The sequence below is a fragment of the Marmota flaviventris genome, chromosome 10 (assembly GCF_047511675.1).
Source record: "Marmota flaviventris isolate mMarFla1 chromosome 10, mMarFla1.hap1, whole genome shotgun sequence".
Taxonomy (NCBI): Eukaryota; Metazoa; Chordata; class Mammalia; order Rodentia; family Sciuridae; genus Marmota; species Marmota flaviventris.
Genome location: NC_092507.1, coordinates 20147233 through 20168447, shown reverse-complemented (window position 1 = coordinate 20168447; position 21215 = coordinate 20147233). Strand labels below are relative to the sequence as shown.

The following is a 21215-nucleotide window of genomic DNA, read 5'->3' as shown; positions in this document are numbered from 1 at the left end:
TAGATAGATAGATTTTCTCCTATCTAGGCAACTAAGTGACTAACCTCTCTGACTCTTGAGCTCAGAAATCCAAAAGTAAAGTGACATGGCTAAGGACAAGTTCAGGGGAGGGGAAAGATCAAGGGCTTGAATGGCACTGTAAAACACCCAGCATTCTGTAACTGCAAATCAGCTGGGCAATGGGACATTTCTAAGTGGAATCCTGACCACCTGGAACATTCTAGAACCATGGAGCCAGCTGGGCCCCTGCAGTCATCTTGAACAGAATCCTGAAACACCCAATGTCCTAGAACTCCAGAACCAGCTGGGTCTGGGGGTGTAGAGCTGGGGATTTGGAACAAAGCCCTGGAGGACCTAACATTCTGGAATTTTGTAGTGATCAGGGCTGCAGGGGTCACCAGGATGTAACTACACATCACTGGGGGAGCGAGATCGAAAGGGAATCTTGGAAGAGGAACAACAGCAGCAAATGGCCCACAGCACCTTCTGCACATCCTGATTGCGGAAGGCGTAGATGATGGGGTTGATCATGGAGTTGTAGGTGGCAGGGAGCAGGGTGAGATAGGTGTAGAGGGGTGGAGAGCGGGCATCACCCAGCAGGCAGTAGACAGTGAAGGGCAACCAGCAGGCAGCAAAGGCGCCGAGCACCACGGCCAGTGTGGCAATGCCCTTGCGGGTAGCCACATAGTGGGAGGCAGGCAGCAGGTGCCGCTGAAGGGCGATCTGCTGGGCATGGCGGCAGACGATGCGGCAGATCTGGGCATAGAGCTGCAGCATGATGCCAAACACCATGAAGAAGGCAATGGCCAGGACTACCAGATGGTTCTTGGAGAGTGGATATACCACGCCACACGTGGTCAGCCCATCCAGGCAGTTCCAGGCCAGCACAGGCAGCAGCCCCAGGCCTAGGGCACCCCCCCATACTAGAGCCAGCATCACGTAGGTCCGAGTCACTGTTGTCTCTGAGTAGTAGGTGAGGGCATTGTACAGGGAAAGGTAGCGGTCGACAGTGATGGCCAGTAGGCTGCCAATGCTGGCGGTAAAGGCCATTGCCAGCACGCCAACAAGCACCAGGCTCATCTCTGCGGAGCCTATGCAGAAGACAGCAGCGAAGTGCAGGACCAGGCCCAGGCCTGCCAGAAGGTCTGCCACAGCCAGGCTGCCCACCAGCAGGAACATGGGAGCACGAAAGGCAGGAGTGCCCACGATGATGGCCACCACCAGCGCGTTCTCACAGGACACCAGGGTGCCTGAGATGCATAGCACCACATCCCAGGCCTTGGGTGAGGGCAGTGGTGCAGCTGGGCCTGTGGGCCCTTCTGCAGGGCCCATGCTGCTCACGTTGACGTTGCCTGGGCCAGCAGAGAGCCAGGCTAGCGGGCCGCCTGCACCCCACATCATGGTACCTGCAGGAGAAAGGCCCTGTGAGATGCTGGCAGGGCTGGTGCTGATAGGAGGGGTCTGGAGGGAGTGAGGTGCCCTTCAGGATAAGTGGTGCAGCCCAGATGCCTTGTCCCCCTATTCATGCCCTAGGGCTCTTCCCAGGATAACTTTGTCCTCTCTAATGCCTCCAGACCTTTAAACAAGGGTATTTATTTATTTATTTATTTTTTCCCTGAGGATCCCTGTCCTATATCTGTTTACCCTCCCTTCCAGTCCTCTGGGTCCTGCAGGCCTCTTTCCCACGTGTGTAATCAGAGAACTAGATGAAAGGCTACCATAAGTGAATGGGGGAACCACAGAATCGAGGCGATGCACCAAAAGGCTCAAGATCGGGCGGGGGTGGGGGAGAGAATCATCTAAGTCTAAGGGAAGCTCTGCTTCCTCCCATCAGAGGATGACTCGGTTTCTGAGGCTCTCAGACCCCTCACGATTCTCAGCACAGCCGGCCCAGGCTCCGCCCCCAGGGAAAGCGCGTGAAGCTCGGTCGGCCCCCATCCGACATTCCTAGGGTAACAACACCTGGGAACTCAGCCCCCCACCCCGCACGCTCTCCCAGACTTCTGTCCCCGGACTGACCCCTCTTTCTGTCTTGAACCCCTGGATCTCTGTGAGCCATTCCCCGCTGGAAGTCTGGATCCCTGAGTCAGACTCCTCCTTCTGCCGGGACACCTAGATCATGGGCCTGACTCCGCCTCCTGCCCCAATATTAGGATCCCTAAATCAGACACCTCCCGCAGCTCGGACGCCTGTGTGCCTGCCCTAGCCGTCTCCTACCCGCCCAATCTCGGACGACTGTCCGAACCTCCAGAACCTTGGGTCCCTGCAGGGATGCTCACCTTTCACCGGGTCACCCAACTGACTGCTCCAGCACTCGAGCACTTGGGTCCCCGTCTGCTGACCCAGAATTTGCTAACCCAGAATCCCAGCCTTGACCTCCGACCCTTTCGGCCAGCGGCAGGGAGCCTTCGGCCGGCCCAGTGCCCCATCCGGTGTGCCCTCCAGGATGCCTGGTGCCCGTGGCAGGGCCCCCTACTTACCGTTCAGGACAGGGCGCGGCCGGGCCGCGGGGAGGGTCCTCTTGGGTCCTGGCAGCTCAAGGTGTGCGCGGACCCCGAGAAGCCCCCGCGGCCGCGGGAGAAGCGGCGTGAGTCACCCCGCCCCGCCCCGCCCCCGGCCACCGGTTCAGTGACGTCAGCGGCCCAGTAGGCCAATAGGCGCGGTGCGCTGGGGCGCAGCGCGCGTTGCGCTGCATAATAATGAGGCCTCGCACCGCCCGCTCCCCCATTCATAAAAAGCGACCGTGGCCGAGGCCCCGCCCCCTCCCCATCGGCCCGCGCTGTCCTTGACGCGGCGCCCTCTGCGGGCCAGGGGTTTCTGGGGCTCTGGTGGAGATCCTTGGAGAAGTCTCAGGGAGCCTGCAGGGAATATGGTGGGGAGCAGAAAGGAGACCTAGATAGGCTGTAGGGTGATGGGGGACCCTCGGGTGACAGGAACAAGATGACAGAATCCAGGTGACGGAGACCAAGTGATGTGGCTGAAAGGGCGTCCTCCTGTGAGAATGACGGGGCCCTGAGGTGATGGTGACAGGAGCACGAGGAAGCAGGGAGGTGGGTGGAAGTGACGATATGAGCTGGTGACAGGATCTTGGGGGATGGTGGCCTGGGGATGCTGACGGTAGAGGATGGTAGAATCCCCAGGGCAATCATAGCAATGTCTGGGTGACTTTGCAGCGTGATGGAGTTTAATGATTCCTGGGTGGCAGAGGTGATGGCAAGAGAAAATAGGGTATCCAGGTGAATAGATTTCAGGTCACCATCACCCTGACAAGGGCTGAGGTACTGAGGGGACAAAGTGAAACGATGAGGGTCATAGGGTCCTAGAATAAAGATGCCAGGTGACTGTGGTAAGTGGGCCCTAGGGTTAGGGGAACAGGGCAGAGGAGCTGACAGTGATTGGGCAAGTAAGTTGCTGCCAGGACAGGTCCCATGATGTTGGGGCTGGAATAAGGAACTGCATGACATCACTCATGTCAGTCCAATAGGGCCCTCACAGCATGGGAGAGTAGGCCTGGCAAGATTTTAAAACCTGAATTATTTATTCAAGGATCTGGAAAGCCAGCAGGAGGGGGAGCACTTCCCCGAAGCAGCAGGAGATGGGGAGCCGGGAAGAACTTGGAAGCAGAAAACCTAGCAGCTCTGTTCTCCTGGCAGGTCCCTCTCAGCCTCCCTTCTTAGGCACCCTGGTGGGGTAGGGCATGGAGAAAGAGCTCCCCCTTTCCTAACCCTACCTGCTATTAAACCCTAAACCCAGGAAATATATATTTATTCATAAATATATATTTATTCATCTTCCTTTCTTGGTAACTATGTCTCAGTCCTGTTCCACTGTAAGCTCCATGAGAGAGCAGTGACTCTGTCCTCTTTTCTGCTGTAAAGTGGTGCCTAACATATAGTAGGTGTTCAATAAATATTTGTTGAATAGATAATTAAACTAAACAGGAGCTGCTGTGAAGGGGAACAGTGAAAGTAGCATGATTCATGCTTGAGGTGACTGAGAGAGGGGACAGGGCATCAGCTACCCAAGACTCAGATGTCCATCTTCTCCCTCATCTGAGCTGGGTCCCAACAAAGTTCTGGTCTCAGAGAAAGGTGAAGGGTGCTGGGAGGTTAATAAGAAAGTGGCGGGCATATGAGAGACTTTTGAGTGACAGTTTTCATAATTAATTGATCCTCTGGTGAAATGTGTACCATCATGCAGACAAAGTCACCACAGATCCTCTCCTCCCTCTTGCCAGCTCCAACGTTGCTTGGCCTTTAGGATCCCACTGCCATCCTCATTCTGCTCTCATGTTCCTCTGTTTTCTTGAGATCATTTTTCTTCTCATACTGGCCACATCTATGTTTGGATTAATTTTTCTCTTAAAAAATGTTTGTAGTTGTAGTTGGACACAGTGTTTTTATTTTATTTGTTTATTTTTATGTGGTGCTAAGGATCAAACCCAGGGCCTCACATGGGCTAGGCAAGCACTCTGCCACTGAGCTACAGCCCCAGCAACTGGATTAATTTTTCTTTGTAAAATCCAAAGAATCATAGATAGTGCCCTAGACAGTTGTGTTGTCACCATCAAAGACAAAGCTCACATATGATATGGCCTTATATGTTTTGGTGTTTCTGTCTTAGAGTTAGCATCCTAGGGTAGAGGACATTTGTTTTCAATGCAGTAGTTGGTTGGTCGTGAACTTCCTGATATGGATAGTTACTATGCCCTTCACATGGAGGTTGTTCCTAGGCAGCTAGGGACAAAAGATGGGTGGTATTTTTTAAAATATTTTTTTAGTTGTAAATGAACACAATACTTTTATTTATTTATTTTTATGTAGTGCTGAGGATCGAACCCAGTGCCTCACACATGTGAGGCAAGCACTCTGCCACTGAGCCACAATCCCAGCCCCAAGATGGGTGGTATTTCTAACCCTGAGAAACCCCAGAGACCCTAGAGACTGAAGTGAGGCTGTGTATTATCAAATGTACGCTCTCTCATGCACCAAAGTTGCTCTTGCTAACAGGACAATTGAGGTCATCACTGCCTAGCAAATCTTTCCTCCTTATTTTCTTCCCACCTACCAGGTGCCAGACCAGAGCCCATTTTTTTCTTACAACAACCTTGCAAAGGTAAGGGACCGTATCTCCAGAGAAGCCAAGGAACTTGCCCCTGATCACACAGAAAATGGCAGAACTGGATATGAGGCCAGGTTCACCTGTAACCAAGCCCAGAGTGTCTCCCATGCTAGCTTAGATGGCACTCTCATTCCCAGGAGAGATTGGGGTGAAGTTAGACAAGGTGACAATACTGCAGTTTGCCAGGTGGCCACCAGATGGCTGTGAACTCTCACTTCCAGGTGAGGCTTCTTTACCTCTTCATTCTTCACCAGTCTGGAGTCTAAAGCGAGGAGTGTGTGTGTGTTTGCATATACTTGTTTTGTGTGTGTGTGTGTGTGTGGTACTGGGGATTGAACCCAGGGCCTTGTGCATAAGAGGCAAGCACTCTACCAACTGAGCTATATCTCCACCCCTCCCATTTGCATATACTTGTGAGACACAGATAATCTCTACACTTGAAGACCTTGTCCCAAACGGGGGAGGGGGGTCCAGTCATTGTCAGTATATGTATTCTTAGCATGGACCTCATTCAGCCAGTATTCACTGATATCACCCTGGCTTGGGTTTTGATGGTTGCTAGAAACAGAGAGATGATCTGGCCACATTTCTGCATTTTCAATGTTTAATGTATATTTACTGAACATCTACTATTTGCCAGACACAGAGGTTACAGCTATGAACAAAACCTGCTGCCTTCTTTAAGGAGATCCTTAAAGAAGGGGAGAGATAAGCAATTTACAAAGAGACATTTGGGACTGGGGTTGTGGCTCAGCAGTAGAGCGCTCATCTTGCATGTGCAAGGTCCTGGGTTTGATCCTCAGCACCACATAAAAATAAATAAATAAATAAATAAAGGTATTGTGTCCAACTACCACTAAAAAATAAATAAACTTTAAAAAAGAGACCCTTACTATGTCAAATAGAAAACCCTTGATGGTCTCAAAGGCCAGTGGCTCAGACAAACATGTACTCAAATAGTCACAACATGGTATTGGAGGGCTACTAATAAACATCTGCTTAGCTTGTTCTGCACGCAGGGTGTTCCCTAGGGAAAAAGACAAACATGGTTTCTGCCTTTGTGGAGCTTATAGCCCAGGAAACAAATGTGTAGTTAATTATGCATTTGATACATGCTTCAAAGGAAAAAACAGATGATGTAATGTAGAATAACTAGGAGATGTTTTTTAGGTAGGGAGTTTAGAGTCACTTGAAGAGAGTAGAAGCCAGAGAAATGGTGACACACACCTGTAATCCCAGTATCTCAGGAGGCTGAGGCAGGAGGATTGCAAGTTCAAAGCCAGCCTCAGCAATTTAGTGAGGCTCTAAGCAACTTAGCAAGACCTTGTCTCAAAATAAAAAAATAAAAATAAAAAGGACTGGGGATATAGCTCAGTGGTTAAGTGTCCCTGGGTTGAAAGAAAGAAAGAAAAGAAAAGAAAAGAAAAAATTTCAAGAAGTGGGCATGGCAAGTACACAGTCTGTGAGGAGGAGAAGAATTTGAGGAGGCCAAATGAACAGACACTGAATGAGCACAGGGGAGAGGGAGGGTTTGAGCCCAGAGAGGTGGGCAGGGGAAAACCCTGTAGATGGGGAGAAGTTGTGAGACAGAAGGCACTAGTGGGTTAAGCAAGGGAGTGGTATGACCTGACTTTTATTTTTTCCAAGAATCACTCTTTTAGAGGTGACTTGAAGCATTAGTTTGCCAGGCAGATGTGGTGGGGAACGGAGAAGGACCCTCTACACGCACACACTGCAGGAGAGGAACTAGGATAAAGGCGTATCCTTGAGGCATAGGAAGGTGCTGCAGACAGCCCAGGACAGGCCAGAGACTTCTAGAGCAAGAAATCAAAGGATTGGCCAGGCCAAGGCATTGTTGAAAAGTTGTTAATTGGAAGAGGTGTGGCCAGATCCATGCATGGTTTCAGGACAGTCCTGCACTGTGAGGGCCAGCTTGGAGACTGGCCTGAAGGGTGAAAGACAGTGAGGCCAGCAGAAGGAGGATGAGGAAACCGGACCCAGGGGACACCTAGATATGGAGTGTGAAGGATTTTAATTTGGGGGGCTGGGATGGAGAGAGGAGGTGAAGGTCAAATCATGGTTTCCAGCCCAGGTGACTGAAGGGGTATGATGGGGCCTCCCTGAGTGGGAGAAAAGGGACAAGATAATATTAGACACCTGAGGACATTCAGGACCCAAGAAGCAGGGGACCCACAGGAGGCATGGCAGAGGGAGGGTGGCTTCTAGCTTCACTGGAGGCTGGATTCACAGACTAGTCTGCTGAGTCTGTGTCCCTAAGCACCTTGCAAATTGGGGGTGACACAACCCATGCCTACAGGTTAATTGTGGACATTAGATGGGAGGCTGCAAATGAAAGCTCTTAGTAGAATGTACATTCTGCTGGTAGTAAGGGCTCAGTGATCGTAGGCTATGTGTTATTAGTTACAGGTGTGGCAGCTGTGGGGCCAGAAGTGGCCTGGGAGGTGAAAATTGGAGACTTCTTGTTGGCTTTTTTCTTTCTTTCTTTTTTTCTTTTCTTTTTTTTTTTTCTTTCTTTCTTTCTTTTTTTTTTTTTTTTTTTTTTGGTACCAGGGAATAAACTCAGGGGCACTCGACCACTGAGCCACATCCCCAGCCCTATTTTATATTTTATTTGAAAACAGGGTCTCACTGAGTTACTTAGCACCTCACTTTTGCTTAAGCTGAGTCATCGTGCCCGGTGACTTGTTGGCTTTTAAATGGGGACTAGTGACAGAGGAATGGCCAAGATGACCCCAAAAGAGTGTGAATTTGGGCTCAGAACTAAACTGAGCCACCATCAATTTAAAGGGGGTTAGAGGGAGAAGGAGGAGGAGCGAGGAGAAGAGAAAAAAGAGGTGCCCCTAAGAAACCTGAGAAGTGGCTGCAAGAGAGTGGTACTGGGCCAGGAGAGGAGGCCCTAGGAGGGCTGCAGAGAGGCCCTATTGACCTGGTAAGGGCATGACCCGTGGCTTGGCCAGAGGGTGTGATGGGTGTGAGGCAGACAAGATGGAGGGCTGAAAGGCAGAAGAGGGTCCTGGGGGATGGTGTGAGGGCCGAGAGAAAACACCAAAGCTGGGCACAAGCAGCCAGAGGTGAGGGATAGCTGAGACCTCTCCTAGCCTCCATAGGGCCTGCTGGGAGGCTGCACCCTAAAGGCCTAGTCTGAGCCAAAGTGACTTCACTTTCAAATCCATATTTTGCCACTGTGACCTCAAACAAGTCACCTTTTCTCAGCCTCGGTTTCCTCACCTATGAAGCAGGGATAAAAATAATCCCCACTTAACCGTTTCCACCCAGCTACCAGTGGGGGCGCTCTGCGCCCGGCTACACCAAGTCCTGGACTCCGCCCCTTTTGTCCAAGCCCCGCCCTAACCCGACCAGCCCAGCCACGTCCCTATCTGGCCCCGCCCTCGGTGGCTCCGCCCTACCAAAGAGCCCCGCCCCACCCGGCCACTCCTATTGGTCACGCCCCTACTGGCCACGCCCCGGTTGCCCGGGTCTCTCTCCCCACAAGCTCCTGCGAGCGGAGTCCAGAAGGGACGCGCCACACCAGCTGTCCGCGGACTCCCGGTTCCCACCCGCGTCCATGGCAGCGCCGGGACCCCGTGTCTTTCGGGCTGCGCTTTGCGGCGGCTACTGCTGCCTCCTCCTGTGTGCTCAACTCGCTGTGGCTGGTAACGCAGGACTGGGTCTGGCTAGAACCAGGCTGGGGCACTTGGCGCATTCTCCTCATCCATCTGCCTTCCAGTCTGGGCTGGGAATAGGAGGGGACTGCCAAAGCCAGTTCAGGGCTCCAGAGGTGGGAGAGGAAAGGGGCTCCCGTTTTGTGTGGAGTCCCACGTGCATATATATAGGCTTCAGATGTAGATTAGGGAACTTCGGGTGTATGTGGAGGTGATAGCTCCAAATGTGCCTGGGAACCCCAGATGTACGTAAAGGGAGGGGGTCCTGGGGGAATGTGGTGAAGGCTAGGTGAGTGTAACCTTGTGCTTGCAGAAGCTCCAGGCGTGAGCAGAGGGGTGAGAGCTATAGAGGTGGTGGGGTAGTGCTGCAACTTGGCTTCCCAGAGTTGCTCCCTTCCCACTCCCATCCCATTCCCAGGTAAAGGAGCTCAAGGCTTTGGGCGGGGAGCCTTGATCCGCCTGAATACCTGGCCTGCTGTCCAAGGGGGCTGCAAACAACTGGAGCTCTGTGAGCGTTGTGTGGAGGGGGACAGAGCACACAATTTCTCAGGCTGCGTGTGGCAGCAATGTCGACTACAGGAACCAGGTATGGAGTTGGGCCCTTTCCAAGCTCATTGGCCCCAGCTCTGAAGCCCAAAGCTTTGGACACTCTCCTCAAACCTCTTCCCTGCACCTTCTCCCATAAGGACACTGTGTGGCCCAAGCTGAGGTGGTCAAGGAGGGTTGCTCTGTCTACAACCGCTCAGAGTCCTGTCCAGGTAAAGGAGTTCCCACTGGTCTAGCAAAGAGGGAGGGGGCTGGTCTCGCCATCCAGAACCTGCTCCCAGGAGAACCCGGCCTCTCAGGGAGTGAACTATGCCCACAAACACCTGGGTCCAGTTTCAATTCTGTCTTTAGCTCTCAGAGGTCTCTTCCCCTCTATGACCTGTTTTATCACGGTAAATTGGTCCAGATGTGCGAGGGGATAGGGGCATTAGGTCTTCCTGTAATATAAGACAGAGCCATGGTTTTGGAAGTTCAGAAGGGAATGGTGGGAGGCTTCCTGGAGGAAGTGGGATCAGAGATGAGCTTGGTAGGTAGAACTGCAGAGGGGGCACATCTGGTGGAGGGAACTGTGCGACGAAGGCTTTATAGAACACTGGTGTCTGGAGCTGGGAGAAGAGCCCAGTCTGAGTCGGAGTCCAGCAGCTGGCAGAGACTGGGGTCTCCATGGGAGTCAGGGGACAGGAAGGTGGTTTTATTATGGATTTCCTGTCTCCTCAGCTGCCCACCACCATCCCACCTATGAACCAAAGACAATCACAACAGGCAAGTATTCCCTGTGGGATGGGGTAGTGGGAGGACCAGAGGTGCATAGAAAGACAGCTGGGCTCAGGTGCTAACATGCTCTGTAGTCTCCTTCTCTCAGTTTTCCCTCCATCTATAGTTTCCACATCTGTAAAATGGGTTGGGTAAGACCTACCTCACAAAGCTGCTGTTAGGATTTAATGGGTCTGCATAGATAGGGCCCACTTCAGTGTATGACGCACTGAAGGTGATCAAGAAATGGCGGCTCTTGAGGCTGGGATTGTGGCTCAGTGGAGCATTTGCCTAGCACACGTGAGGCACTGGGTTTGATTCTCAGCACCACATAAAAAAATAAATAAGTTATAGGTATTATGTTCATCTACAACTAAAAAAGAAAAGGTAGCTCCCCCCCATTCCTAACCTGTCCCTTGGACCTGAGAGTATGTGGCTTCAGTCACTAATAAGTGACCATCTACTGCAACCTGCAGGACCAGAGGGTCCCAGAGCAGATTTCTGGCAGAGCAGAGGCAAGGACCCCACCCCTTGACTTCCACTGCCCCTCAGAGACTGGAGGTCACCAGACTTGGCCAGGATGGCTGAAGAGGCTCTTGGTTAATTAAAGCCGGAAACTGATCTCAGAGGCTGAATTATTGATGGCTCAGTTCCCTCAACTGAAGCCCCAGATCTACTGTGTGTGGCTCGTCTCTTCCCTTTTTGCTCTTCTTCCCTTGGCATCCTTCTCTAGGGATCCCTGAGCTTCAGCTGGGACCATCTTTTGCCCTTGGTATTCTTGGACCCCCTTATACCACACACACACCCTCTGGGAAGTGGACCCTGCTCCCAGCAGAGCCCCTGTTCACTGTCCTGGTATGTTTTTTGCCCACCAGCCCTGCCCTACACTGCCCTACCTGGCCCTACCCTGTCCTGGGCACCTGGCCCAGGGCCTGAAATGGAATCCCTTGTGGCACAGCTGGGAGTCACCCAGACCTAGCCTGGTAACTGTGGCCCTGAGGCTCTACTATCTGAGGAGAAGAGAAAGGGGCCCATCTTCTAGTAGGGTGTTGGTCTAGACCTCTACTTCTCCTGCTCCTTCTTCTCTGAGTAGGGGCTCGAGGCTTAGTGGTCCTGAAAAGGGACCATCTGCATCTGGGATCTAAGCCCTAAGCACCCTCTCTCACCTAGTGGGTCTATGGGATTAGTAGGCCCAGAGAGGGTGTGCATGGCAGAAAGCCACAGAGCAACTTAAGAATAGGGCCAAGTCCTAACAAGCACTGTCCCTTATACCAGGCACTTCCCCACTGCCCGTAGGTTCTGAGCTAGACTTCTGTGCCTGTGTTCCAGGCTCCATAGTGAGGACTAGAGGCCCTGAGGTGTCCTGGGCCAGTTGTGAGGTGGAGCAGGGATCCTGGGTCCATGGTGGCCATCTATGACCTCCACCCTGTCTCACTCCACAGGGAGCCCTGTGATCCCTGAAGCCCACAGCTCTGGCTTTGATGGTGCCAGCTTCATCGGGGGTGTTGTGCTGGTGCTGAGCTTGCAGGCGGTGGCCTTCTTCGTGTTGCGCTTCCTCAAGGCCAAGGATAGCACTTACCAGACACTGTGAGTACCTGGCAGCAGGGGAGTCCCAGCATACTTCCCTTACTCCTCCCTGCCCAGGGAATTGTCTTCTCCACGGGGTAACCCAAAAGATAATGACTCCCTCCCCATGTCCCCTATGTGAGGCACCCCCCTTCTCTCCTCCAATAGGGGCTCCCTGCTAATGTTAGCTGGGACCAGGATTCAGCCTGGGCCCCATGCTTGGCAGTTCAGCTGAGCCCCACTGTGTCTTTGTCCCCACATGCTGCCAGCAGGGAGGAGAACCAGTAGGTGATGGCTCAGGCAAGTCTTCAGCCAGTCTGGGGCCGTGGGCAGGAGCCAGACTGTGTGAAAGTGTGGTGTCCTCTGAGAAGGGAGCCGTGCGTGGCTCCGTGTGCCGTGTGCTGTGGGGTGGGTCGCTGCAGCCTGCGTTAAAGTGTTTGCTCTTCCAGCTTCACCTGCTCTCTGGGGGGTGAGAGTCTTTGCCCAACTGAGGTAGGGTCACCTCCCCTAAGTGTCTCTCTGTGTGGCCTCCTCAGAATCTGACCCCTTTGGGCCTGGTCTTCACACTGAGGGGAAGGAGGACTCAGAGGCTGCCCTCTTGGCCACTTTGTGGGCACTGGGGGTGGGAAAATCTTTGGCCATCTGTTTCTGGCCCCTGTGGAAACTGAGCAGGCTCAGCACCCAATCCCTGACCTCCCCTCCTGTCCTGGGCCTGCCACCTACAGCTGAGAACATCCCTCAACCACCTCGTGTCTCATCTGTGGACCCTGCTGGGCCCCTCAGCCTGGTACCCGGGGTCTGTGCCGCCTCTTCCTACCAACTTAGCCTGGGCTCTCCCCCCAAATAAAGGAACTGTTTCCGGTGCCGTGCTTCCTGTCCTGTGTCCGGGTTGTGTGGATGGGGAAGGATATGGCCGTCATCCTCTCCTTCACAGGAATTCTGCTTAGGACTAGGACTGCCTCCTTTAAGATATTTTTGTCTCTTATACCCCTCTCCAGCAAGGGTATGGAGACTCAGAAAGGTAAATGTTTGCTCAGATTATGGCAGAGCTGGGGTTGGAATCCAGGCTCTTCTGACTTCAGAGTGAGCAGGACTCCCTTCTGAATGTGTCTTCAGTCTCTGTCCCCTAAACTTATGTCTGTGCCCCAGGGCCAAGGAGGAGAGCCCCCAAGACTCTCAGGTGGCCATTTCTGGCCTTCCTCACCCAGGCTTCCTTGGAAAGCCCTGCCTGCATCCTTGGGCACAAAAGTCTTCTCTGACTCATAGCCCCCCAGGTCTTGGGTGCTCAATGGGAACCAGGCTTGCAGCAGGGTCTCACTTCTTCACATGCACAATGCCAAAGAAAGTTGAAAGGAAGAGTAAGGATTGAGAGCTCAACTCAAGCATTTCATAGCTCTGGACCTCAGTTTCCTCATCTGTGAAGTGCAAGTAACTGTCTCCATCTCAGTGGGATGTGGAGAAGGCTCAGGGCAGGTGCGGGTATTCTGTTTGCTTCACTCCAGAGCACCTGACCCTCTTAAGCTGCACAGCCTGTGGGCTTACCCTCCCTCCATCCTGATCTCCCCAGAGATCTCTGGCTGCAGCTGGATGGTTGAAAGGACCCTCAGTTCCATAAATAGTTCAGCTGCTCTTTGGCCTCACCTGCCCACACATGGCACCCACCTCCTGAGGCTTCTCCCTCCCACCTTCACTTCTGTCAAAGCCCCCATTCTTGCAGACACCTGCCCCGCCTTTGGTCCTCCTCCAACTATGTGGATCTACTTCTGTTCCCAGCCTGCCTTGCTTCCTCTTTTCTCCAAGCCTTTGCACATGCAGTTCTTCCTGTTGGGACCACCCTGGCTTCTCCCCGCAGGACTATTTCTTTGCCTTGCCCTCCTTTACCGAATGTTTTTCTTTCAAGAACACTAAATGCCTATGAAGGGAAAAAAGGACTATATAGAAGTTTAAAGAGTGAGAATCACTCCTCCCTCTCCCTCCTTCCCCAGAAATGACTATGGTTAACAGTATGTTCCAGACCTTTCTCTGTGAATTCATTATGTATATACACGTTTAGCATTTTTACAACACAGTGTGATTGTGCTGCACATGCTCTTCTGTGACTTTCCCTTGACATTATAGATTCACCCTATGTCTTGTCCAAACGGTCATATTTAAAAAAAAAATTTGTAGTTGTAGATAATCAGAATGCCTTTATTTGTTTAAATATTTATTTTTTAGTTTTAGGTGGACACAATATCTTTATTTTACATTTATGTGGTGCTAAGGATCGAATCCAGTGCCTCGTGCATGCTAGGCGAGCACTCTATCCCTGAGCCACAACCCCAGCCCTTATTTGCTTATTTTTCTATAGTGCTAAGGATTGAACCCAGGGCCTTACAGGTGTTAGGCAAGTGGTCTGCCACTCAGCTACAACCCCAGCCCTCAAATGATCAAAATTTATTTGCCTGGATCCCATCAATGCTGGCTGGGTCATTTCCATGTTGGTTTTGTTTTTTTTGGTGTTTCATCCAACCCAGGGCCTCAAGCATGATAGACAAGTATTCTGCTACTGAGCTACGCCTCCAGCCCTCAGGTGAACTCACAGACAGCCATGCTGAATAGGCTCGTCTGTAGACCTCGATACACCTGAGGGAGGGTTTGGGGAGGGCAGACTCCTAGACTGGAGTTGCAGTCTCCGGCCTCCCTCTTATGCTTCCATCCTGTTAGGCAAACTTGGCCTCCATTTCACCTCAGACCCCACCTGCCCCCAGCATTAGGCCTGGCACAGGGCCAGCCCTCAGAAAAGGTTTACTGCATGAATGAGTGGCCATGCCTTCTCTTTGCTCCCCTGCCACCTGAAGTACTCGTCCAGCTCAGGCCTCACCTCTCACAGCTAAAGCATGGCTGCCACTTCTAGGCCCCTGCACAGGCTGCACTCAATTGGCCTATGTTGACAGTTGTTTTCTAGGCCCAGAGACTCAAGCTACAGTCACTTTCCTAAGGTTGTTCCTCCCTGGTGGCGGGTATTGGGAGAAAGCTCTGTGGCTTTAGGCATATAAGTGCCAGGGAAAACAAAAGTCATATTCCATCTCTGGGCCTCAGTTTTCCTCCTCCTTTATTCATTCATATGAATATTATGAATATGTACATATATAAATACATATATACATGCTGGGGTTGAACCCAGGGCTTTAAGCATGCTAAGGACATGTTCTGCCACCAAGCCACACCCCTAGCTATTTTACCAATGTTTATTGAGTATTTGTTTTGTAGCAGGTTTATTACCTAGGGCCAATAATAAGGACTGAGGCCTTCCAACATGAGGATTGGGAGGGATGTACAAACTATACTCAGTGTAACATCATAGTACAGTAGGTACCCAATAGATGGTAGCAGTGGTCTCTATTAATAGTGTTAACAAGGATCAGAAAGGACCAGGAAAGTGGAGATGGCCTTAGAGCTGGATTTTCACAGACAGGTGGAGCTTCACAGGTGAAGATGAAGAAGGAGCGTTCCAGATGGAAGGCACAGAATGAGCTGAGGTTTATTTTATTATTTATTTATTATTGTTACTATTTTTTGGTACAGAGGATTTAACCCAGGGGTGCTTAACCGCTGAGCAACACCTAAGCCCTTTTTGTATTTTATTTAGAGTCAGGGTCTCACTGAGTTGCTTAAGGCCTTGCTAAGTTCCTGAGGCTGGCTTTGAACTTGAAATCCTCCTGCCTCAGCCTCCTGAGCCACTGGGATAACAGGCATGTGCTACCTACCATACCTGTGAACTAAAGTTTAAAGCTGAGAAAATTCATATGAATATAGAGACCTGGAGAGATGACTGGGGAGCCCTGGAAGTCAGGATCAGAAATTGGACTCCATTCTGGCTGGACAAGACAAGGACGATACCCATTCTCTCTAGGGCTGGGAAAGGAAGTGCCCTCTGGTAGCATCAGCCTGTGTGGGGTGTCCCTGGGGGACAATGGGAGGAAGTCTTACTTTATACCTTCCCACCAGTCTGGTTTCTTATAAGCTGACATTCTTTCTCTGGTGGCCTCAGCAAGATGGGCCTACAGTGGACCTCTCTTTCCTTATTATCCTCCTATTTAGGGTCCTGCCTGAGTACCCAGGACCATCCCAGCTTCCCAGGTAGGGGTTTAGTGTGCTTTCTCCATCAACCCTCCTCTTATTTCCTGCCTTCCCCAAGGAGACAGGTTAGAGTTTGACAATTGGGGCTCTGCATGCTAATTTATGCAAATAAGATAGAAATAGTGCAAAACCTTACCTGCTAAAGAAGCAAGTGCCCTGACAGCTAGAATCTGGGAGGTGGAAAAAGAACTGCAGAGAGATCTGGGAGAAACATGTCCAAACTGTGCCCACGGACCCTGTGTCTCCCTGCAGAACCCAGGGAACTGAAAGCCAGCAAAGTTTTTGTCCTGGAACCCCAGGAAGTACTGGGGAGAAAGGAGCTCCAGGTCCCCAAGGTGAGATGTGTTGGGGAGCTGGCAGGGCCCTTTGGTTAACCTGGCGGCCAGGGTACAGGTGTGAGGATGTAGCAGTTGCAGTTTGTGCTGAGGAGCCATAACAAAGGGACAGGAACCCTTTCTGTCCCAGGCTCTTGATGGGTAGGTATGCAGCATCCTAAGATCTGCCAGGTAGGTGGTATTGTCCTCAATTTACTGAGGAGGAAAGTGAGACTGAAGACAGGGTAAGTTAAGTCTCCCATCACAGAGCCAGTAAAAGGTGAAAAGGGGATTGGAACTTCTAGCTCCAAATCTTGTTTCTTTGGGGGCATGAACAGGACTCAGGGTATCTCTGCCTCTGGTCTTTGAGGGCATGAACAGGACTCAGGGTATCTCTGCCTCTGGGATTTCAGGGCAGCCTGGACCTCAACAAGATGGACCCCAAGGGTGAACCTGGTGAGTATGTGAGGTCAGGGCCTCCCCATTTCCTTTGCTCTATCCCCACACTCAAGGGTGGATGTTTCTGTTGCCTCCACAGCAATCAGTTATGACTGCCCGCCCATGGGGATGGGAGGCTGGGAGGGTGGGGAGAATTAGGAGAAGGACCTGGGCTCTCCCCATTAGTGGTTATGGCCACTCCCTCAGGGGTGCTCAGATCTCAGAGCCAACACACGGTCCTTCTCTGGGGCAGGAGATCCAGTGAAACTGTTCTGGTGCCAGGAGGGTGGGGCTGCCTTCGTGGGAGCTGGGAACTTGGAATCAGGCAGTGTGGGTGTTGGTGGGCCCCAGGCGTGGCCAAGCCCTCCTTAGTTCTCCTTATAGTCCCTTCAGAGTCCCAAAGGAGCAAGAGGGCTTCTGAAGTCCCCACTTGTTCCAGTGACTGGGTGGAGGAGTTTGGGGAATAACCTGCCCACCCCCACACTCCATCTCCCCTTTCTCAGGTCCCAGTATCCGCCAAGAGCTGCTGAGCCAGGGCACCACCTTGAGTGGCTGGTACCATCTGTGCCTACAGAGGGCAGGGAGGGCAGGAAGGGCAGGGTGCATCCAGCCTTTTGTGACACAACACTGCTGGGGGTGGCTCATTGGTGAATGAGAAAAGGGGCTGGAAGACCCGATCCAATGAGCACTTCTCCCCCATGACCCCTAGGGGGAGCCAAAATCCATTGGAGCAAGATACCCTTAGAGGAAGTCACAGACAGGTGGTGGTTGAGCTCCCCACAGTGCCTGAAGAAGTCTGAGAGGGCTTCATAGAGGAGGTGACATTTGAAAGGACCTTGAAGGCTGTGTAGAAGTTTTCTAGACAGATAAGATGCAGAAGGGCTTTCCAGGTAGAGGTAAAGATAAATTTATGAAAGCAGGAGAGTACCAGAGGGTTTAGGGGCACCAAGGGAGGGAACTAAGAGTAGATGTGGGTGGTCAGCTATGGTCTTTTGGTGTGACCAGACATGCACGGAGGACCTCTGCAAAGGCCAGCTCCGGGAAGGCATTAAATTACTGACTGAGGAGTTGTGGGGGGAAATGGGGAGCCCTGGAAGAGATTTAAGCAGAAGAACCAGGTCAGACTTGTATTTTAGAAAGATGACTTGGCCAGGTATGGTGGCACACACCTGTAATTCCAGCGACTCGGGAGACTAAGGCAGAAGGATTGCAAGTTCAAGCCAGCTTCCTTCTGTTTGTGAGGCTCTTAGTGAGACCCTGTCTCAAAATAAAACATAGAAAGGGCTGGGGATATGGCTCGGTGTTAAGCGCCCCTGGGTTCAATACCCAGTGCCGTAAAAAAAGAAAAAAAAAAAAGAGAGAGAGAGAGAATTCTTGGGCTACATCGTGGAAGATGAGTTGAAGTAGGGAACAAGGTGGAGAAGGAGTCAGGTGTAGTGGTGCACACCTATAATCCCAGTTACTCAGGTGGCTGAGGCAGGAGGATTGCTCAAGGCCAGCCTGGACAATTTAGTGAGACACTGTCTCAAAATAAAAAATAATAGTAATTTTTAAAAGTGCTTGATCTGGGCTGGATTGTGCATGCCTGTAATTCCAGAAGCTTGGGAGGCTGAGGCAGGAAGATCTTGAGTTCAAAGTCAGCTTCAGCAACTTAACAAGGCCTTAAGCAACTCGGTGAGAACCTGTGTCTAAATAAAATATAAAAAGGGACTGGTGGTGGGGGTGCGCTGGGGTTGTGGCTCAGTGGTAGAGCACTTGCCTAGCATGTGTGAGGCACTGGGTTCAATTCTCAGAATCACATAAAAATAAATAAACAAGAGGCTGCGGTTGTGGCTCAGCAGTAGAGCGCTCGCCTAGCATGTGTGGGGCGCCGGATTCGATCCTCAGCATAATAAAATAAAATAAAGGTTTTGTGTCCAACTACAACTAAAAAAACAAAATATTTAAAAATAAATAAATAAACAAAAATAAAGGTATTGTGTCCATCTACAACTAAAATATGTTTTTTAAAAAAGCAGGAGTGCTGGGGATGTGGCTCAGTGGTTAAGTGCCCCTGAGTTCTATCCCTGGTACCAAAAAAAAAAAAAAGTGCTTGGGATATAGCCCTGTGGTAGAGCACTAGCATCCCTGGGTTCAACCTCCACTGCTGTAATAACAATGACAAAATATTTAGGAGGGAAACTCCTAGGGTGAAGGAGTACTTGACCTGGAGGAGGAAGATTGGAGGGGTGGATATCAGGGTAAGGCCAGAAGTCCAGTTTGGACTGGGGTCAATATCTCTGCTTTAAATATCTTGGTTTTTATCATAGTAAATGAAAGCACATTATCGTGAGTCTGATTCCTAATTGACTAAGCATCTCCTGAGGGAAGGGACAGTGTTTCTATCATTTCAGTCTCCCCTAGGAATGCAAGGTTTTGGTATGCATTTGAGTGTCAGTAAAAGTTAATAAGGAAGCCTGGCATGGTGGGCACACCTGTAATCTCAGCGGCTCGGGAGGCTAAGGCAGGAGGATCGCAAGTTCAAAGCCAGCCTCAGAAATTTAGCAAGGCCCTAAGCAACTCAGCAAGACCTTGTCTCTAATAAAATATGTTTTAAAAAAGAGCTGGGGATGTGGCTCAGTTGTTAAGCACCTCTGGGTTCAATCCCCAGTACTAAAAAAAAAAAAAAAAAGAAAAAGTTAATAAGAAATCAAGTTTATCAATGTATTTACAAGAAAAGCTTCCTTGAAGAAATTTTTTATCCACTAGGCCCCAATCCAAAGAGAAGAGAAACATCAGCTCACCTTTCCTATTCACCCAACCTCAGTTGACACATACCCTTGCTCCCCAGCACCCCTTGCCCAGGCTGGAGTAGTACCTGGTATGTCAGTCTTCTCTGTCTCTGCAGGTGTTTCCAAGGTGACAGGATGGTTCTGTGGATTTATTTCATTTGTGGTCATCCTACAAAGCAGGTTTGGGGAGCTAGGAGTCTGAGTTCTGGCTGGGGAAATGAGAACTTAACACCAGCTCACCCTTCAGGGGGAGTTCCCAGCAAGGTCAAAGGGCTCTAAGGGACGATCTTCCATCCCTCCCAAGTCCACACCTGAGAATCTGAGCTTCCTTCATTCCAGCTTCCCCCTTTCTCCCAGGTACCTGGGTAGAGCTGGAAGACTTTAATGGCTCCATTTCCCCACTGTGACTTTCTGTCTTATGGGGGAGGCAGACTACTCCCAGCAGGCACTGAGCAAGTTCTCAGAGGCATTGCAGGTGAGTGAGTCCAAGGTGGGGCCCTGAAGAAGGGGAGGCAGGGGGCTGATTTCTTTCAGAGCATTGCCTAGGCCTCTAGGGCAATTTCCTCCCCTCTGTGGATCTCAGTTTTTTTATCCAAGAAAAGACAACTCTGAGACAAGATGGTACCAGAAAGAAAGAATTAGGGCTCTGGAGGCAAATAGACCTGAGGGTGATTTCAAATTCACCACTTACTCTGCGATCTTGAGCAAGTCCCTTCTGTGTCAGAGCCTTGGTTTCCTATAAAATGGGTGGGGAGGAGCTGGGGCCATAGCTCAAGGCAGAGCCCTTGCCTAGCAAGTGCAAGGCCCTGAGTTCAATCTCCAGAACAGGGGTGGGGTGAGGGTGGGTGGGGTGGTGGCTGGGAATGGGCCAGGAGGCAGGGTGGGGCTGTGGGCGCCATCTGAGGCTCCTGGAGTGTTAACATGCTCTGGTTTGGGAACGGAACTAGGGCAGTCTTCTGTCAGAGAAACAGACTGTTGGGGAGAGATCTGAAAGGGGGAAGTGGTGATGGGGAGGTGCCTCAGGGGAGCCCCCTTTCTTGCCCAGGCACATGAAGTTCCTCCCAGCTCTCCTTGGTGCAAATACTTGGCCTGTAAATGGGAGCTGAGAGGAGACAAAGGATGGAGAGAAACTAGGGATTCTGGAGAGGACAAGGCAGGGGGAAGAGTTGGTGACTTTGGAATCACTCATAAGTGCATGTCCCACTGCCGCTGTGACTAGCTGAGTGACAGTGGCAAACAACCTGGCCCCTTATTCCGCTAATGTCTATGGGGTTGGTAAAATCCACCTTGAAGTTGCTTGAGACTTTCTCAGGATAATATCCCTAAGGGTGCCAGGCATGGGGTGGATCCCTACGGTGCCCTCCAGGAAGGGACCGCAGGAAGGGACTCCTTGAGCTTCCACAGCAGGAAGCCTTTTACCACCTGACACCGACCATGACTCAAATGGGAACAGCTGCTCAGAGGTTGTCCCTGGTGCCTGGTGGTATGAATCCTGTTATCAATCCAATCTCAACAGTCACTATGCAGTGTCTGAGGCCACTGCCCACAAGCATGGCATCAATTGGGCCTCTAGTTGAGTTGTGGGTCACCCCTACTACAGGGGGTTCCAATGATGCTCCACTAGGGTGCCCTGCAGTGCCCTTATCTCTCCCGAACAGCTTCCGGACCCTCAACCACCTCCCCACTGCAACCGCCTCTGTTTCCCTGTCCACATTTAAAAATAAATCATTTTAACCCTTTTCAGGCTTTCAGGATTCTTTCAGTTACTGGGTAAAGAGGGCAGAGCAGGAACATAAGTTTCAGCTCCATGGATGGATTTCCTTCCTTATCAGGAAGATGGAAGGGAAACCTCCCAAGGTAAAGAGGTTTCTCTTGAGGTGTGCAAAACAAGAACAGTGGGG

The 21215-nt window shown here is 51.2% G+C and overlaps 3 protein-coding genes and 1 non-coding gene across 5 annotated transcripts; 2 read left to right on the top strand and 2 right to left on the bottom strand.

Annotated features, from left to right (window-relative positions):
- Nucleotides 1-408: 408 nt before the first annotated feature.
- On the bottom strand, nt 409-1401 carry Gpr3 (G protein-coupled receptor 3). Its single transcript, XM_027936884.2, has one exon. It carries the CDS (start codon nt 1399-1401, stop codon nt 409-411), a length of 993 nt encoding a protein of 330 aa, XP_027792685.1.
- Nucleotides 1402-5437: 4036 nt separating this feature from the next.
- Trnak-cuu (transfer RNA lysine (anticodon CUU)) lies at nt 5438-5514 on the bottom strand. Its single transcript has one exon. It is a non-coding gene; the product is annotated as a tRNA-Lys (tRNA).
- A 3144-nt stretch (nt 5515-8658) lies between these two features.
- Cd164l2 (CD164 molecule like 2) lies at nt 8659-12532 on the top strand. Of its 2 annotated transcripts, XM_027937526.2 has the most exons (6): nt 8659-8795; nt 9223-9390; nt 9491-9562; nt 10068-10112; nt 11546-11690; nt 11942-12532. In XM_027937526.2, exons 1-6 carry the CDS (start codon nt 8708-8710, stop codon nt 11955-11957), a joined length of 534 nt encoding a protein of 177 aa, XP_027793327.1. In that variant the 5' UTR covers nt 8659-8707; the 3' UTR covers nt 11958-12532. The 2 variants fall into 2 exon arrangements, with proteins under 2 accessions (XP_027793327.1, XP_027793328.1); XM_027937527.2 differs by having other exon boundaries at nt 11546-12532.
- Nucleotides 12533-16273: 3741 nt separating this feature from the next.
- Fcn3 (ficolin 3) lies at nt 16274-20927 on the top strand. Its single transcript, XM_027937090.2, is given in 8 exon segments — nt 16274-16297; nt 16519-16569; nt 19431-19541; nt 19544-19577; nt 19678-19710; nt 19713-19789; nt 20681-20736; nt 20738-20927. Coding segments are annotated over 8 exon segments (576 nt in total).
- The last annotated feature ends 288 nt before the right edge of the window (nt 20928-21215 follow it).

Coding starts and splice junctions, on each gene's coding strand:
- Cd164l2 (XM_027937526.2), top strand. CDS start 8,708: ATGGCAGCGCCGGGACCCCGTGTCTTTCGGGCTGCGCTTTGCGGCGGC. Junction 8,796..9,222: donor TGCTCAACTCGCTGTGGCTG/GTAACGCAGGAC, acceptor TCCCATTCCCAG/GTAAAGGAGCTCAAGGCTTT. Junction 9,563..10,067: donor CCGCTCAGAGTCCTGTCCAG/GTAAAGGAGTTC, acceptor CTGTCTCCTCAG/CTGCCCACCACCATCCCACC.
- Gpr3 (XM_027936884.2), bottom strand. CDS start 1,401: ATGATGTGGGGTGCAGGCGGCCCGCTAGCCTGGCTCTCTGCTGGCCCA.